The 19,274-nt window shown below is 39.4% G+C and overlaps 1 protein-coding gene and 1 long non-coding RNA gene across 2 annotated transcripts in view; one reads left to right on the top strand and one right to left on the bottom strand.

Annotated features, from left to right (window-relative positions):
- The window catches only part of LOC148346298 (uncharacterized), a 78,595-nt gene extending 59,715 nt beyond the window's left edge, over window positions 1–18,880 (bottom strand). Inside the window, exon 1 of the long non-coding RNA XR_015848363.1 lies at window positions 18,613–18,880. This is a non-coding gene — a long non-coding RNA (uncharacterized LOC148346298). The remainder of the gene's footprint in view (window positions 1–18,612) is intronic.
- On the top strand, window positions 504–17,863 carry kcnk13b (potassium channel, subfamily K, member 13b). Its single transcript, XM_088325634.1, has 4 exons — window positions 504–537; window positions 2,811–3,203; window positions 10,297–11,036; window positions 17,054–17,863. Exons 1-4 carry the CDS (start codon window positions 504–506, stop codon window positions 17,192–17,194), a joined length of 1,308 nt encoding a protein of 435 aa, XP_088181760.1. The 3' UTR covers window positions 17,195–17,863.
- Window positions 18,881–19,274: the final 394 nt, after the last annotated feature.

The raw sequence follows: 19,274 nt of genomic DNA on the forward strand, positions 1-19,274 counted from the left end.
AGTTGTTTTGGTCCCTTTCTCCCCCTTTCTTTTTGTATTTCTGATGATCTCTGTCCCTCTCTCTCCTCTTTATTGCCTTCTCTCCAGCTTTCTTACTTATTTACACTTCCTTTTCTTACTTTGTCTCTTTCTCTCCTTTTCTTTCTTTTTTCTCTCTTTCACTCTCTCTTGCTTCCTTTCTTTTTCTCACTCTCTCTGTTATGTGTCATTCATCATGGGTAGAACGCATAACAATTCATGTACTTTTGCGGTGCCTGGAACGGATTAGCGCATTTACATTGAAAAGGCGACTCTACTTAAGAATTTTTCAGGTTTCTACTCCCAGAACGAATTCAATTTGTAAGTAGAGGTACTAATTCAAAGGATTTTATCCTGCGTGTATGTCTGTGTGTACTACACTAGAGGGCAGTAAAGCAGACATAAAAATACTAGAAAATGATAGTATTTGATGTCACAGGGACAGGAATGGAAGGACCCAAGCGTAAAGTGGGGACACCGTCACAATGACGCACGAGCGGAACGGGGGAATTCGGGAAGGTGAGAATTTAGCGCCCCCCGCTGAGTTAACTCCGGCGTGTCAATACAGTGGCGCGATTAATGGCCGCCGTATCGGATTTTAAATTGTGCAGAGTGGGGGAATTGGATTTTGGTCCTGGGAACCATTCCATATTCCGCCATTGTTTACGGGATCCCACCCTAGCATTCCTCTATTGGTGAGTGTATGTAGACAGGAAGTCGAATCGATGATAGTAAACAATGGTTCGGGTCGTCAAAGGTGCGGCCCGGGGGCCAAATCGGGCACGGCGACGTTGTTAATTCGGCCACTTTCAAAGTAACTTGAGATTTAGGATTTTCTCTCTCTTTGTCTCTCCTCTTTATTTCCTTCTCTCCTGCTTTCTTACTTTTGACACTCCCTTTTCTAATTCTGTCTCTTTTTCTCGACCGCTTTCTCTCTTTCTCTTGCTTCCTTTCTTTTTCTCACTTTCTCTTTCTCTATATCCCCCTTTCTTGTTCCGTCTTTTTCCCTTTCTTTTTTGTGCTTTTTTTATATTCTCTCTCTTTCTCTTTTTTTGTTCTCTCTCTGTGTTCACTCCTTTGCTCACTTTCTCTCCCTTTCTTTCTGTATTTCTGATGATCTCTTTCCCTCTCTCTCTCCTCTCCTGCTTTCTTACTTTTTTTACACTCCCTTTTCTAATTCTGTCTCTTTTTCTCGACCACTTTCTCTCCTTTTCTTTCTTTTTCTCACTGTCTCTTTTCTCTCTCTCTTTCTCTATCCTGCCTTTTGTCTTTTATTCTCTTTCCACCCTTTCTTGTTCCGTCTTTTTCCCTCTCTCTTGTGCTCTCTTTTTTATATTCTCTCTCTCTCTCTCTCTCTTTCTCTATTTTGTTATCTCTGTGTGTTCGCTCCTTTGCTCTTTTTCTCTGGTCTTTTTCTTTCCCTTTCTTTCTGTATTTCTGATGATATCTTTCTGGTCACTGTCTCTTTCTCTCTCCTCTTTATTCCTTCTCTCCTGCTTTCTTACTTTTTTACACTTCTTTTCTTTTTTTACACTCCCGCCTCCTCTTTTTTTCTACCACTTTTCTTTCTTTTTCCTCACTGTCTTTTTTCTCTCTCTCCTGCCTTTTCTCTTTTATTTACTCTTTTACTCACTTTTTTCTCTGTCCCCCCTTTCTTATTCCATCTTTTTCCCTCTCTCTTTTATATATTCTCTCTCTCGATGTCGTTCTCTTTTTTGTTCTCTCTCTCTGTGTTCATTCCTTCACTCTTTTTTTTCTGGTCACTTTCTCTCCCTTTCTTTCTTATTTTCATCCTTCTTCTTCCCCCTCTCTCCTCTTCATTTCCTTCTCTCCCGCTTTCTTTTTCCTTTTCTAATTATGTCACTTTTTTGTTCTCTCTCTCCCTGTGTTCTTTGTCTATGTCTCCTCTTTCTTGTTCCATCTTTTTCCCTCTCTCTTTTTTTATATTTTCTCATTTTTGTTCACTCTCTGTCTTCACTCCTTTGCTCATTTTCCTGGTCACTTGCTCTCCCTTTCTTTCTTATTTTCATTCTGTATATCTTCCCTCTCTCCTCTTTATTTCCTTATCTCCTGCTTTCTTACTTTTAACACTCCCTTTTCTAATTTTGTCTCTTTTTCTCTACCATTTTCTCTCCTTTTCTTTCTTTTGCTCTCTCTCTCTTGCCTTTTCTCTTTTATTTACCCTTTCACTTATTCTTTCTCTCTGTCCCCCCTTTCTTATTCCATCTTTTTCCCTCTCTCTTTTATATTCTCTCTCTCGATGTCGTTCTCTTTTTTGTTCTTTCTCTCTCTGTTCATTCCTTCACTCATTTTTTTCTGGTCACTTTCTCTCCCTTTCTTTCTTATTTTCATCCTTCTTCTTCCCCCTCTCTCCTCTTTTTTTTCTTCTCTCCTGCTTTCTTTTTCCTTTACTAATTATGTCACGTTTTTGTTCTCTCTCTCCCTGTGTACTTTGTCTATGTCTCCTCTTTCATGTTCCATCTTTTTCCCCTCTTAAACATTCATGGTAAAGATTCGGGGTGTTGGAACGGATTAAAACGATTTACATTATTTTTAATGGGGAAAATGATTTCGGTGTTTGAACAAATCGGTTTTCGAACAGGGTTCTGGAACTGATTATGGTCGAGAACCGAGGTTCCACTGTACGTTATGAGGTACGGTAAGCTGCGCTGAAGCCGTGGTCTCTGGCGGCTAATGCGGCGTGCATGAAACACAGGCTCTGGCGAGGCGGGGGGGCGGGGGACGAGGCGGGGGGGGACAAAGCGGGGGACGAGATGGGTGATTCTCACTAGAGCGCTCGGGCAGCATCCACAGGTCGGCAGCCGGGCGCTTCTCACTTCTCGCCGCCGCTTGCTGCCTCCGCAAGCGGCACCATGCAAACGGGGAGATGAACGAGGACAACGCCAGGTTCCTCCTTCTGGCTCTGCTGATCGCTTTGTACCTGCTAGGGGGCGCCGCCGTCTTCTCGGCGCTGGAGCAGCCCCAGGAGCGGCAGGCCAAGGAGCGATGGGCGCGAAGCTTCGAGATCTTCCGAAGAACCTATAACTTGAGTCGGAAGGAACTGGAGCAGTTCCTGCGCCGCTACGAGGAAGCTAACCTGGCCGGCATCCGTGTGGACAGCGTCCGACCCAGGTGGGACTTTGCGGGGGCTTTCTACTTCGTCGGGACCGTGGTCTCTACTATCGGTAAGCCCCCCAAAAAATAGAACTTTTGACGGTGCAACAAAAACATCACTCCTTTTGGGCTTTTCCTGTTCAATTGATCTCCAATTCCCCCGTACTTATTATGCTCACTCTGCACTTACATTCAGCTGATTTTTTTTTTACTTCTTTCACTGTCATGGATAGTTTCCTTTATATACCCACTTATTTAAGAAGAATGCATGGGGTCTTGGTGAAACTACTCTATACCAGGGGTCTCCAATGTCTCCATGGTTCAGGGGTCTCCAGTGTTGGGCTTTAATGGGCCCCTAAAGAATCAGGTTCTGAAAATAGCTCATCAGCCCTGGGTCATTGTGATTTTCTAGTCAAATGATATGTTAGTGGTTGACTGAGTCCATTTAACTCTACCGTACTTCCAATAGTTACCGTGGTAATAACATAGTAACAACATAGTAATAACAAGATAAGTTTTAGAAAAACATATAAAACTGGGTGTCTTATGCGCTAATTAGTAAAAGAATGTACCCAATTAGTAAAAAAAATGTACCTCTTGGCTGGCAAAAGGTTGGAGAAATAAACAAATACCGAGCATAAGCAATATTAAAACTGACACACTTAAAACTTGTATCCCCATTAAAGCATCCGTGCATAGTGCTTGCCTGTGATGTACCTTATAATTTTGTAAACATTTTTCGAATTTTGGGTTTAATATTAATAACTTCATATTTATACCAAAATCCAAACCTTTGGGTAGAAATGCTTTCTCAGGTACAGAATATTAAATTGCAATTCGATTTCTCCATTTCTTTTCAAAATAATCGGAAAAGATGGTGGAAATACACAAATAATAAAACTAAAATAATTAATGAATACATTCAAAAGATAGTAATAAACACATTTAAAAAAATCTCTTTATGTATGTAAATGAAATTTAAAGTTATCTCATCTCATCTCATTAGCTACACCGCTTATCCTCAGTAGGGTCGCGGGGGTGCTGGAGCCCATCCCAGCAATCACCGGGCAGTGGGCAGGGGACACCCTGAACTGGTTGCCAGCCAATCGCAGGGCACACAGGGGCAGACAACTCACTCGCACATTCACACCTAGGGACAATTTGGACCGGCCAATTCACCTGAAATGCATGTTTTTGGAACGTGGGAGGAAACCGGAGTGCCCGGAGGAGACCCACGCAAGCACGGGGAGAACATACAAACTCCGCACAGGAAGTCTGGAGCTGGATTTGAACCCACGAAGGAGGTTCCCATGACATGAACTGTGCCGCACAAGTGCTAACCACTGCCAAAAAGACTGTCAGTCATTGACTATTTATTAAGTTGGTTTGTTAGTTTTTTCCATGATATTCTCACCTTGGATGCTGTATTGTTATATTACTAGCTAAAATAGATTTCTGTTTGTATCCCTGGTGACCAAAAATCTAATTTCAGATAAAAAGGAAAAACAATACAATAATAGTAATTCTTGAAAAGTGCTTGAATTTGGCCATGAAAACAGGTGTATGAATCCTGATTACTGTATTTTCCGCACTATAGGGCGCTTCGGGTTATAGGGCGCACCCCCAAAAAAATAGTTTTTGATCCTATATTTTCCATACATAAGGCGCACCAGATTATAAGGCGCTACAATGGGAACGCCGACAAACCAGTCAGATAGTTCAGTCCAACTTATTACATTCCCAAAGCTTGCAAAGAAGCAAATACGTGTCGTAGACACGTGCGGATGCGGTGTCCGTACGATGTCACTCAAATGCATCGTTCCAAATATCATCCGGAAGGTTAAAGTCTTGGGATTCAAGAAATGCCAACCATTCCTTAGTTTCTATTTTCTTTTTCGCTCGCAACTTTACTGTGCATATGACAATAAACACTTGGAATTGAGTTTAATTTTAAAAAAGACCCATCACAGAAACATCGATATCACTCTGAAACAAGATACTGGGAAAATATATAGCGGGAGTAGCTCACCGAAGTCGTTGCGTTCAATAATACTGTGCAACCATGGTCCTCTTATATCCGTGAGTGTAGTAAATCCAGGAGAGTAAAATATTTACAAATACAGAATGGTAAAACATGTTTCCTCTATGCCGTAGACAACCAAACTTGCTATTCACATTCATCTTTTTCGGCCAATTGCAGGCTTTGTTTTGCCCCTTTAGCCTATGCGAGCCTGTAAATGATAAAAAGGATCCGCCCCCTTTACCTCCGAATAACTTTAGCCAATAGTAATCGATTCAAATGATGATTGACACATTGGCTGGGAAATGAAACGCCTGCATATGTATCCCAGCATACACCGCGGACCACATCGCCTACGAGGAAAAATCTAGTCAGCGGCTGCTTGCTTTTGTTGCGAGACCTTGCGACTTAATATTGATCCATATATAAGGCGCACTGTATTATAAGGCGCATGGTCAGCTTTTGAAAGAAAATAAAGGCTTTTAGGTGCGCCTTATAGTGCGGAAAATACGGTACATTAATTTCATCCGTTTGCAAGACACTGAGAATTTTGGCATTAAATGGAAACTTGATTATTAAAATCCATTTTGTGTATGACTTGTAAATAAAGGTTTACTCTTCGAGAAAAAAAAAAGTCAGTCGGCCAATTAGTATGCTTACATTTTTGAGTTTTTCCTTGCCTTCATGTTGGTTTCAGATCAGGGGATGGTGTGATAATAGTCTGTACAGCCCTTTTTGTGATTAAGCGCTCCACAAGAAAAAATGACTAGCATTTAGAATATATTTTATGGGCAAAAATGAAACCTGACAAAGGAAAGCCAGAGTTAAAAAAAAACATCGATTTAGCACAAAAAGGTGAATTAGTACTTCATCTATACCAGAGGTGTCAAACTCGTTTTAGTTGGGGGCCAAAAATGCTATAAAAAAAATCTCACAGGGGCCGGACTAGTACGTTTAAAGAAAGAGAGAGAAAGAGGGGGAAGGAGAGAGAGAACGATAAACAGATAGGGAGAACAAGGGAGACAGAGTAACAGTGAGAGAAAAAGAGAGCAGAATTGAGATATGGATGGAGAAATAAAAGAAAAAAGAAATTAATGAAGAGAGAAAGAGAAAGATAAAAAGAATGAGAGAAGTGAAATGACAGAGAAAGAAAGAGTAAAAGAGTGAGCAGGGGGAAAAGAGACAAAGTGAGGCGAGAGAGAGATTAAAAAAGGGGGGAGAAAGAGAGGGTCAGAAAGAAAGAGAAAAATAGAAAGAAAGACAATTACAGCATAAATTACAGAGAGAGGAAATAAAAAGAGAAAGAATTGGAGAGTGAGAGAGAAAAAGAGAAAAGAGAGAAAAAAGAGAGTGAAAAAGAGAGAGGAGAAAAAAATAAAAAAGAAGAAAGTGAGAGAGAAACTGAAAAATACTACCACAGTTGTTTTGTAAGTGTTAACTGGCTTGGGTGACATCCGGTGGAAATAATGAAATGAAATGAACTGCATTTATATAGCGCTTTTCAAGTCAATGACTACCCAAAGCGCTTTACAATGTGCTCCACATTTCCCTTGCAGCCATGTAAGGCGCTAACCTGCTTATTGGGGGTATTAGGGGTTCAGTGTCTTACCCAAGGACACTTCGACATGTAACACGGACGAGCCGGGATTTGAACTGGGATCCCTTGATCCCAAGACGAGCGCTCTACCTCCTGAGCTACTGCCGCCCCAAATAAATATTTAAAACTACAGCTCATTTTCCTCTTGCGCTTCTCTCACGATTGTCTTGCGGGCCGGATTTACGCCATTGGTGGGCCTGATCTGGCCCGCGAACCGCCTGTTTGACACCTGTGATCTATACGATTGTCTTCAGGCGTCATCCGACACAAATCATGCCCCCCCCCCCACATTGTAAATCCAATATATTTGTCCCAAGACAGTTGGGTGACACATTTGTTTTCCTGAGCATCGACTCAATGTTCAATATTTTTCCTCTGTAATGAACAAACTGGATTCCGCTCCACACAAGTGGTGTCAGGGGGGTCGGTACTCATGTCCCCGACCCAGAAGGACAGGAACGAAGTCTGGTTGTCGATCACCGATCGCGTTTCTGTCGCTAACTCGTCGCTAATTGGCTAGGCGGACATCTCCAGACTTCAGAACAGTTCCTGTGTGAAAAGGTCACCTACGCCACACGGGGGAGAACAAAGGAAGCAAAGACTTGCTAAAGTTGGGACAGACACTAAGCAATGATTTTTGAAGGTTTGGGCTCATATAAAGACCGAAACCAAATACCGTATTTTCCGCACTATAAGGCGCACCTAAAAGCCTTTATTTTTTTCAAAAGCTGACCATGCGCCTTATAATACAGTGCGCCTTATATATGGATCAATATTAAGTCGCAAAGTCTTGCAACTAAGGCAAGCAGCCGCCGACTAGATTTTCCCCCGAACGCGGTGTATGCTGGGATTTATTTACCGGCGTTTCATTTCCTAACCAATGTGTCAATCATCATTTGAATCGATCACTATTGGCTAAAGTTATTCGGAGGTAAAGGGGGCGGATCCTTTTTATCATTTACAGGCTGGCATAGGCTAAAGCGGCAAAACAAAGCCTGCAATTGGCCGAAAAAAATGTGTCAATCTTCAGTTGAATCGATCACTATTGGCTAAAGTTATTCGGAGGTAAAGGGGGCGGATCCTTTTTAGCATTTACAGGCTGGCATAGGCTAAAGCGGCAAAACAAAGCCTGCAATTGGCGAAAAAGATGAATGTGAATCACACGTTGGGTTGACGGCATAGAGAAAGCATTTTTTACTATTCTGTATTTATAAATATTCTCCTGGATTTACTACACTCACAGATATAAGAGGACCATGGTTGCACATTATTATTGAACACGACGACTTCGGTGAGCTACTCCGGCTATATATTTTCCCTGTATCTTGTTTCAGACTGAACTCGATGTTTCTGTGATAAGCGGTGCAGATAATGAATGGAATGGAGAGTCTATTTTTAAATTAAACTCAATTCCAAGTTTTTATTGTCATATGCACGGTAAAGTTGCGAGCGGAAAAGAAAATAGAAACTAAGGAATGGTTGGCATTTCTTGAATCCCAAGTCTTTAACCTTCCGAATGATATTTGGAACGATGCATTTGAGTGACATCGTACGGACACCGCATCCGCACGTGTCTGAGACACGTATTTGCTTCTTTGCAAGCTTTCGTAATGTTAAGGGGGTAATAAGTTGGACTGAACTATCTGACTGTTTTGTCGACGTTCCCATTATAGCGCCTTATAATCCGGTGCGTCTAATGTATGTCAAATATAGGACCAAAAACTATTTTTTAGGGGTGCGCCCTATAACCCGGTGCGCCTTATAGTGCGGAAAATACGGTACTTCCTTGTCTTAAGGAGGTTAAGTGACACCAGACCAAAGATTGGCGATAAGACTGAGATGACCAAGACTAAACGAGTTTGAAACGAAGACCAACCAAAGGCTTTTGAAGGCAGAGACCGAGTCAATACCAATACAGTCAGATGTCAAGGTCACACAAGACTAAGACCAGACCTAGACTTTGGAAGGATGAGACCAAGATCAAAGCTTTGGAGGCAGAGGCTGAGTCACAATCAGTTCTTTGGATGTCAAAGTCACATAAGAGCAAGAAAAGACTGAGACTCAGGCGGGTTGACACCAGGACCAGGTCAAAGTTGTTGAAGCCAGATGCTGAGTCAAGATCAATACTTTGAGATTTTGTCCAGACCAAGACATGTGGATGATAAGACCAAGATTTAAGGAAGTTGTAATGGATAACGGACAAATACTTTAGAATGTTACTAGGAGATGAAGTGACACCAGAACAAGAGTTGTAGATCATAAGACCGCGACCAGTACTCAAGGAGGTTAAGATCAAGGTCAAGACTTTTGAAGGCAGAGGATGAGTCAAGACCAATATTTTCAGATTTTAAGGTCCCATAAGTCTAAGACATTGAGACTTGTTCAGATTTTAAAAAATAAGATTTAAGGAGGTTGAAACAAATATCAAACTAGGTCTATAGAAGGTTTAAAGCAAAACCAGAAAAGAAAGTTAGGAGGTTAATGGTCACTATACAAAGAGTTGGAGATTAAAAAAACAAAACAAGACTGGGCTAAATTTTGAAGGCCAATACTTTGGGATTTCGAGATCAAATAAGACCAAGATATTGAGACTTGTCCAGACCAAAACTTGTCGATGATCAAACCAAGACTTAAGGAGGTAGAGACACATAACAGACAACGTCTTTACAACAGTGGTCTCCGATGTGATGCCCCCCAACACCATGGTGCCTTCAAGGACAACTGAGGTGCCTGCAGACCTGTTCTGAAAATAGCTCATCAGTGCTGTGTCATTGTGATTTTCGAGTAAAATGATTTTTTTTGCGGTTACCTGACTCTATTTGACCCTACTTCCAAATATTTGACCCATAATATGTCAGGTTTTCAATGTAAATCTCTTGAATTTCTTTCTCAAGGTAATTAGCTTGTTTTTATATTACTAAATATAAAAACAATGTTTCTCATACAAACACACACATAAAGTAACGTTTTAACAATGAGTGTAATTATATATCTTGTACTTTTATCAATCTTGTATTCTTTTATTTTGAAGTCGTGTTCTTGTCTGTACTGATTCCTCTGACGTTAATAAACACTCCCTCTCTCTGTTCGGGACCTCAGCCAAGAAGGACGTGAGTTCTTTGCTTCCACCATCATGTAGAATTAAACTATATACATGTATTTTATCTGTGCAAATATAGCCACTAAATAGTTTTAATAATGTCTATCCCTGACAAATAACAAGTTTTTTCATTTAGAAATGCCGATGGAACTGGGTGCCCTATGCGCTAATTAGTAACAAAAAGTAGCACTGAGATTGAAAAAGGTGGGCAACCCCTGCCTAAGAAGATCAAAACCAAAACCTGATCAAGACTTTTGGGGGTTGAGATTCAGCCAAAATCAGGACACCAGACCCAGAGATGTAGATGGTAAGACCAAGACTTTGAGCAGTTGAAACCAAAACCAGGCCAAGACAAAGTAGCAGTTTCTTATTTTTCATGAGGTTTATTAGAGACAAATTTGTGGCAACCAGGTATCCATTTTTCAAGATTCGTTCTTCTTGTCCAAGGTTTCGGAATGACCACACCGGCCACCATCGCAGGCAAAGTCTTCTTGATGTTCTACGGTCTTCTCGGATGCGCAGCCACCATCCTCTTCTTCAACCTCTTCCTGGAGCGCGTCATTACAGTCATTGCCGTGGTCCTCAAATCTTGCCACGAGCACCGGCACAAGGGCGAGGTGGCGCCCCAGACCGATCGGGGGGTCGGCCCCAGAAAAGGGACGGACCTCTCCGGCTGGAAGCCTTCGGTCTATTGCGTCATGCTTATCCTGGGACTAGCGGCGATCGTGGTGTCTTGTTGTGCCTCGCTCATGTACTCCACGGCTGAGGGCTGGGGCTACCTGGACTCGCTTTACTTTTGCTTCGTGGCCTTCAGCACCATCGGCTTCGGTGACATGGTGAGCGGCCAGAGGCTCGTCCACCAGGGCAACGCCACGGCGGCCTACCAGCTGGGGAACTTTTTGTTCATCCTGACGGGCGTCTGCTGCATCTACTCCCTCTTCAACGTCATCTCCATTGTCATCAAGCAGGTCCTCAACTGGCTGCTGAGGAGACTGGAAGCCCCCTGCTGGTGTTGCTACTCCAGAAGGGGACGCCATCCCCGTCGGAACGTGGTGGCCCCAGGACACTTGAGGGCCCGCAGCCCAGTTTCCATAGAGACTGATGCTGTCAATGAGAGTGAGACTGAGGCCGGACGCAGGATGTCCGGGGAGATGATCTCTATGAGGGACTTTCTTGCCGCCAATAAGGTCAGAGCTTCTCCAATTGTACAAAAAGAGTGTGAATGTTTGACCGCATCAAGATTGAGAGGAACAAACTGTTCACTCCCAAAACAGGATTTCTAGAACAAATACAGATTTTACCTGCTCCTTTCGCAACACAAAAAAACAAATTAGTTCGGATGAACATAGTTGGTTGGATAGATCGTTATAGTTCCAAAAAGTAACTGAATCACTCGATATTTATCCTTCACTTCAAGTGCAACAAAAATAAACTGTAAAAAATAAAACAAAATAACCATCTGTAAAAAATATAATGTGAGTTTAATACATTAAATCTAACTCGAATGGTCTGTTGTGGAGATGAGAATTGCAACTCTTTTTAGAGAACCGGCTTTTTCGGCTTGGCTCACTAAAAAGAGCCGACTACGGCGGCTCTCAAATTGCTCTTCCAAATGACTTAAAAGGGGGAGACATACAGAAAAATTAACAATAAAAAAACATAGGAAACATAAATGAAAATATTTATAAATCTACAAAGAAAAAGATTATAAAACATCTTTTATACTCAACATCCTGAAAAAAACGCATTTGACCAATCCCAAGAGAAAAACAGCGTCTCTTAGAGAACCTGCTCTCGATTGCTGGGTCAAAGGCTCCCACGTCATAGAGCAGGTTCGTCCGCTAACGACACGATTCGGTTGCCACATTCACCAATTCGCCCTTTTCTTTCGCCGCATTAGTAAATACTGTATTCGTAATCGCTATCTAACTATATGGTAGTCGCTATTTTGGATAATGACGCGATCCGAAAGGACGTGACGTAAACAACTCAGCGTCAGGTGGGGTTAGCATTCTGCAACCAAAGTAACGCATCGATTTTGACCGTCAGTAACAATAACGGCTTAGTAATTAGTCAGATTACCACGTCACTGAAAAACGGGAAAAAGCCAAAAAAGGATAGAGTCTACAGTAAGACCCTGCATGTTTTATAAGACCAGGAATAGTCTGAAAAGAATGAAACCCAGGGTAATACAAGTATGAAGCTGCACATCTTGTGACACAAGAAAGAGGCCAAATAGAATGAAGCCTGAAGTAATACTAGCAAAAACAGTGCATGTCTTGAGACACCAAGAAGAGGCCAGAAAAAGATTAGTGCTTAGTAGGGACTGCCTGTCTTGAGACACCAGGAAGAGGCAAAGTACAATGAAGCCTGAAGTAATACCAGACAATGTGTAAACATAGGCCAACTATATGCACCCTGCATGTCTTGTGACATCGGGAAGAGGCCAAAAAGGATTTTAGGTCTTAGAAGGGACTGCCTGACTTGAGACACCAGGAAGAGGCCAAAAAGGATGGGGTCCGTAGTATTGCTTGCAAACGAGTAAACAATGGCAACTATACCGGCACATACTCTTGCATGTCTTGTGACACCAAGAAGAGGCTAAAGAGATCGAAGCCTGAAGTAATACTAGTACATGCGTAAATATAGGCCCACTATATGCATGACACCAAGAAGAGGCCAAAAAAATAGTGCTTATTAGGGATTGCCTGTCTTGAGACACCAGGAAGAGGCCAAATAAAATGAAACCGGAAGTAATACCAGAAAATCCCTAAATACAGGCACACTATACGCACCCTGCATGTCTTGAGACACCAAGAAGAGGCCAGAAAAAGATTAGTGCTTAGTAGGGACTGCCTGTCTTGAGACACCAGGAAGAGGCAAAGTACAATGAAGCCTGAAGTAATACCAGACAATGTGTAAACATAGGCCAACTATATGCACCCTGCATGTCTTGTGACATCGGGAAGAGGCCAAAAAGGAATTTAGCTCTTAGTAGGGACTGCCTGACTTGGGACACCAGGAAGAGGCCAAAAAGGATGGGGTCTGTAGTATTGCTTGCAAACGAGTAAACATATAGCAACTATACCGTCAAATACTCCTGCATGTCTTGTGGCACCAAGAAGAGGCTAAAGAGATCGAAGCCTGAAGTAATACCAGTACATGCGCAAATATAGGCCCACTATATGCATGACACCAAGAAAAGGACGAAAAAATAGTGCTTAGTAGGGATTGCCTATCTTGAGACACCAGGAAGAAGCCAAATAAAATGAAGCCGGAGGTAATATCAGAAAATGCCTAAACACAGGCCCACTATATGCACCCTGCATGTCTTGTGACACCAAGAAGAGGCCAAAAAAATAGTGCTTAGTAGGGATTGCCTGTCTTTATACACCAGAAAGAGGCCAAATAAAATGAAGCCGGAAGTAATACCAGAAAATGCCTAAATACAGGCCCACTATATGCAACCTGCATGTCTTGTGACACCAAGAAGAGGCCAAAAAAATAGTGCTTAGTAGGGACTGCCTGACTTGAGACACTAGGAAGAGGCCAAAAAGGATGGAGTCCGTAGTATTGCTTGTAAACAATGGCAACTATACTGTCACATACTCCTGCATGTCTTGTGACACCAAGAAGAGGCCAAAGAGAACGAAGCCGATGGTAAAACTACTAAATGAGTAAATATCTGAGAACTATTCTTCGGCAGTCAATGGCAAAGAACCAGTTAACAAATCTGTAATATCAGCAAGGCAAAATATAGAGTTGTAACAAATTTTGTAACAAGCCCTAGAACAATTCTTAAAACACTCAGCGGCGCCATCTGTCCTTAGATTTCCATAAGTGGCGCCACAAGACCAACACACAACAGGCGGTCTCATCAGACCGCTGATTAGAATTTCTGCCGTGTCTTCCTTCTCGTTTGAATAATACGAACGAGGGATGATTGAGGAAGAAAACGAGAGAAAATGAAGTCAATGTCTGAAAAATACTTCAAATGTTTGCTTAGAAAACGTATTGCCGTTCAATATCATTGATGACTGCGATTACTTTTCTTTCCAGAAATACGACAACAATACTACCATGGAATTACTTCCAAAAACATTATTGTACAGAAATACTCCAAAAATTCCACTACAGTCATAGTGCAATACAAAAATACTACTAGAGAAATATTACGACATAAATACTACTAAAAATACTATTGCAATAATACTACGGACATACCACAAAAAGTCTACAATGGAAATACAAGAAAACTACAACAAAAATACTACAGATTTACAAAAAGAAATTCCACACTACAAAATTACTACAGAAATAATACAGAAATACAAAAAAATTACTACTATGCATTTACCACAATAATACTACTGCAGAAATACGACAAAATACTACACATATAAAACCACAGTAATACTATAATACAAAGATACGAGTAGAGAAATATTACACCTGAAATACTACAAAAATACTACTACAGTACGCTACATAATACTATGGATCACACAAATTCTACAATGGAAATACAAGAAAACTACAACAAAAAGACTACAGATATACAAAAAAAAATCCACACTACAAAAATACTACAGAAATAAGACCGAAATATAACGAAATTACAACTATGGATTTACTACAATAATACTACTGCAGAAATACGACCAAATACGACACAAATAAAACCACAGTAATACTATAATACAAAGATACTAGTAGAGAAATATTACAACTGAAATACTAAAAAAATACTACTACAGTAATACTACATAATACTACAGACTACACAAATTCTACAATGGAAATGCTAGAAAACTACAACAAAAATACTACAGAGAAACAAAAATGTATCCACACTAAGAAAATACTACAGAAATAATACAGAAATACAACAAAAATACTAGTATGGATTTACTACAATAATACTAATGGAGAAAGAGTACAAAATACTGCAAAGGTAAAACCACAGTAATACTAGAAAACAAAAATACTAGTAGAGAAATATTACTGAAATACTGCAAAGGTAAAACCACAGTAATACTATAATACGAAGATACTAGGAGAAAAATATTACTGAGATATTACAAAAATACTACTACAGTTATACTACATAAAACTACGAACCACACAAATTCTACAACGGAAATACTGGAAAACTACAAGATAAATACTACAGATATACTAAAGAATATTCCACACTTCAAAAATACTACAGAAATAATCCAGAAGTATAACAAAGATACAATAATGGATTTACCACAATAATACTACTGCAGACATAGTACAAAATACTGCAAAGGTAAAACCACAGTAATACTATAAAACAAAAAAACTAGTAGAGAAATATTACTGAAATACTACAAAGGTAAAACCACAGTAATACTATAATACGAAGATACTAGGAGAAAAATATTACTGAGATACTACAAAAATACTACTACAGTAATACAACATAATACTACGAACCACACAAATTCTGCAACGGAAATACTAGAAAACTATAACATAAATACTACAGATATACTAAAAAATATTCCACATTTCAAAAATACTACAGAAATAGTCCAGAAGTATAACTAAAATACAACAATGCATTTACTACAATAATACTACTGCAGACATAGTACAAAATACTACAAAGATAAAACCACAACAATACAACAAGATACTACAGAAACACAACAAAAATTCAACTGTAGAAAAAAGTAATACTAGTAATACTACGAAACTAAAAAACCAATTAAGTGCTTGAAACGGGATCTATGATATTATTAACTGTCATTTCAAGTGTTTTAAAACCAATTTGACTGAACTAATCGTTTTGGAAATAAATATAAAGTTATATAGTGTCTATTTTAAAAAAAATAGTAATAAAAAAATATTGAAAATGAAAAAAAAAATGGAAAAAAAATCGGATAGGTGTCCAGAATGATGGGCCCCTTTGGCCAAATCTTTGAACCCAATAAGTCCCTCAACCCAAATATTTGCCCACCTCTCACATAATGAGCTTCCCCGGTGGCACTAAATAAATTCCTGGGGGAAAATTGCAAAATTGTCGTCTTCAACGAGTCAAATGTGACCAAAAATCAAAAAGAATTCACAAAAAGTCACCAGACTAACTAATTAGGTCCTGTGAGGACCCCTTAGCTGCCCACACCCGCCTGAATGAATTGACAAGTACCTTCTGAATAATACAGTGAAGTTTTTAATGTAAAATATATAGTGAGCTTTTATAATTCCGCCTTGAATTGGCTTCACATTTTGGCGCGGATTTATTTAGCTTTTGCGAGCTCATCTTTTGATAAACACAACATAGCTAAAATGCTAATTTACATTTCATAGCTAGAATATGAATTTGTTTTGTGTTTAATCAGTCAAATTTAAAAAAACATATTAGCATGAACATGCTAAGTAATCAGGACCTTAGCTGCCCGTACCTGCCTGAATAAGTTAACAAGTGTCTCTTAGAGAAAACAGTTTATAATACTTTAAAAAAAAAAAAAGATTTATAACAAATTAAGGAATTGGGGGATTTATAATTTTGCATTGAATTAGTATAGTAGTTAACAGTTTCACAACAAGTCACATGACTAACTAATGAAGACCTGTAAGGACCCCTTAGCTGCCCATACCTGCCTGAATAAATTAACAAGTGTAAAGAAAACAGATTATAATACTTTAAAAAAAAAGATTTATGACAAATTGAGTTAATTGGGAGGGTTTTTATAATTTTGCATTGAATTAGTATAGTAGTTAACAGTTTTATGACAAGTCACATGACTAACTAATGAAGACCTGTAAGGACCCCTTAGCTGCCCACACCTGCCTGAATTAGTTGACAAATATGTCCTGAATAAAGCGGAGAAGTCAATAATATATAGAATAAAAAATATAAAACATGTTAATGGAATAAATACATATATATCAATATAAATAAATATAATTTGTTTCTAAAGTATCGAGTAAATTCATTTTACCGAAGGTTAGCATCGAGTTTCGATGCACAGAGTAAATGTGAAGGCTTTTGGTAACCTAGCAACAATAGGGCCCAAGTAGTCCCCTATAAATAAGAAGATGGGGGGCCACAAGGGCCAAAAAAACAAAAACGAGTGCTAGCATGCTGTATTCACAATTAAATACAAATGAAAATAAATAGATATATATTCCTGTTTAGCTGTTTATTAATCTGATTCTATTTTCCCCACAGGTCAACTTGGCCCTCATGCAAAAGCAACTGTCGGAAATGGCGTTGGGGCCCCCGCGCCAGCCCCAAAATGGCTTCTCCGGTGGAGTGGGGGCCCTCGGAATCATGAACAACCGATTGGCCGAGACCAGCACCGACAGATAGGGGGGCGGGGGCCGAAGACGAAGCCCCTCCCCCGGGAAAATATGAATACTGTGTATTTTTGGATCAAACTACATTTAAATAAATAAGTAATATATAGTGAGTACTACTTATGAGTAATATACAAGCATATGATTCACTAAAGTTATAGCAATATTATATATTGTACATCTGAGGGAGAAAATGATATTTGCTGTGATATGACTTGAGCTGGTACAGTGAAGTAGCGGGTGGATGCAATGGAGGTAGGAGATGTTGGATCAAATATTAAAATTTATTTTTAAGAGAGGATTTTCATGCTCTTGGGAGATTCTTCTGCTTTAATCATCTCCTTATTTTTAAAGCCTCAATGTGTAAAATTTGGTCACTAGATGGCAATGTGATGTCTGGTGTGAGTGAAGGCCAGTGATACAAAGCACAGCATGGTGGCAGGATGTCGGACATATATGGCGCCAACTTAAGTGGGGATTCCACAGAGTAAAATAAATACAAATTTCTCAACTTGTGATTTTTTTTATAAACATTAACACTGATGTGATAATTCATGTATTTTATGTCTAAAATACAAACCAACTTTTTTTAAGGGATGAAAGTTTTTTGTCCCACTAGGAGGCACTGAATGTTACACACGTTAGGATCAGTAATTGGTTAGGCATTTGTGTTCCCTGTTAGTATTTCCTGATCCTTGCAAGCTTTGTTTCCATGGTTATCATGTTATTCTTTTACATTTTTAATAATCACTGCAAGCATAGGCACCCATAGTTAAATTACGCTGTACAAAAACACAGTATTTTAAATTAAACTCGCAAAGTCTTTACAAAGCACCAAAGATTCTGAACTGAATGAATAGAAAGGCATTGTGGGAGTGTATTCAGCCACTAACATATCAGCATCTTTGGGATGCCATGACGCAAACAAATAGCAGACCAGTTATGATGTAAAATTGCAGGAGTGAGAGAATGATTTCATATGCTTTCTTTAAGTTTCTTCATTAGCCCAAGCTTCGTTTCCATGGTTATCTTGATTTTGCTTCTCCCTTTAGCATCACTTGATAGCGACTAAAAACAGTACAGGGGGAAAAAATCCTGATTGGATCGCTCTCACTAGCAATTCCTTAAAAAGCAAACCACATTCTGTGAAGGGGAAAAAAATAATCTTGGGAAATAGTTCCTCCAATAGCAAATTAGCATTTTCATAATCCTTTGATGTAAACCAATAGCAGCTCAGCATATTGAAAGACCTTGACCAATAGTACACAGACGTCTTAAAAACTGGCCACACCCACAAATACCGCTAAAATTGAATTTTGTAAACCTTAATGAGGGGGGCAAAAACATACATATATATACTCACATATAAGCTAACCCTCGTTTTGAATATGAATATATAAAAAAGAAATAGAAGAAAACGTGTACACCAACCTGAGGAAGCGGTGAAGAAATCATTTTTCTTGTATTGTGCGATTCCCGGCGTTGTCCTCTTCTTTGTCATCTCCACCAAACTTGATTTTTTTCTTCTTCTACCAAACTTGTTGCTTCTTCCAAGTTTATTTCATTTTTTTCTTCAGCGGGTTTTTATCACTCATAGCTTAAAGTCGGTAGTTTAAAAAGCGTTTTTTACTCCAGGCAAAAAAACTGTTTACAAAAATAAATCCATACAAATTCAGAGGACTTTTACCACATGTTTACGTCTGGCCCCGTTGGTTTGTTTTTCCTGTAAAAGCCACGCCTCTTCCCCCTCAGGTATAGCCTACGGCTCGCTACGAGGGACATAAATTTAAATATGCGCAAATTAGCCGATCCCTGTTTGAAATCCAATTCCTGGCGCCATTTTTGATTTATTTTTAAAGAAAATTTTTATTTAAATCATCATGTCGCCTTAATTGACAGCGTAATGTTTTGTTAGTTGTGGTCATTGAGGCTTAGAAATTATTCTAGGTTATTTATTTTTGTTTAAATGAATGAATAAATGAACAAATTTCTTTTTTTGTCATTATGCAATAACATAACAAAATCGGAGGGCTTCTCCTTTCAGTGCAAGTAAAATATTTTTACATAATTTGACACTATTTGGACTTATTTCA

Source organism: Urocampus carinirostris, chromosome 20 (assembly GCF_059441175.1).
Source record: "Urocampus carinirostris isolate Australia breed hairy pipefish chromosome 20, RoL_Ucar_1.0, whole genome shotgun sequence".
In the NCBI taxonomy this organism is placed as follows: domain Eukaryota; kingdom Metazoa; phylum Chordata; class Actinopteri; order Syngnathiformes; family Syngnathidae; genus Urocampus; species Urocampus carinirostris.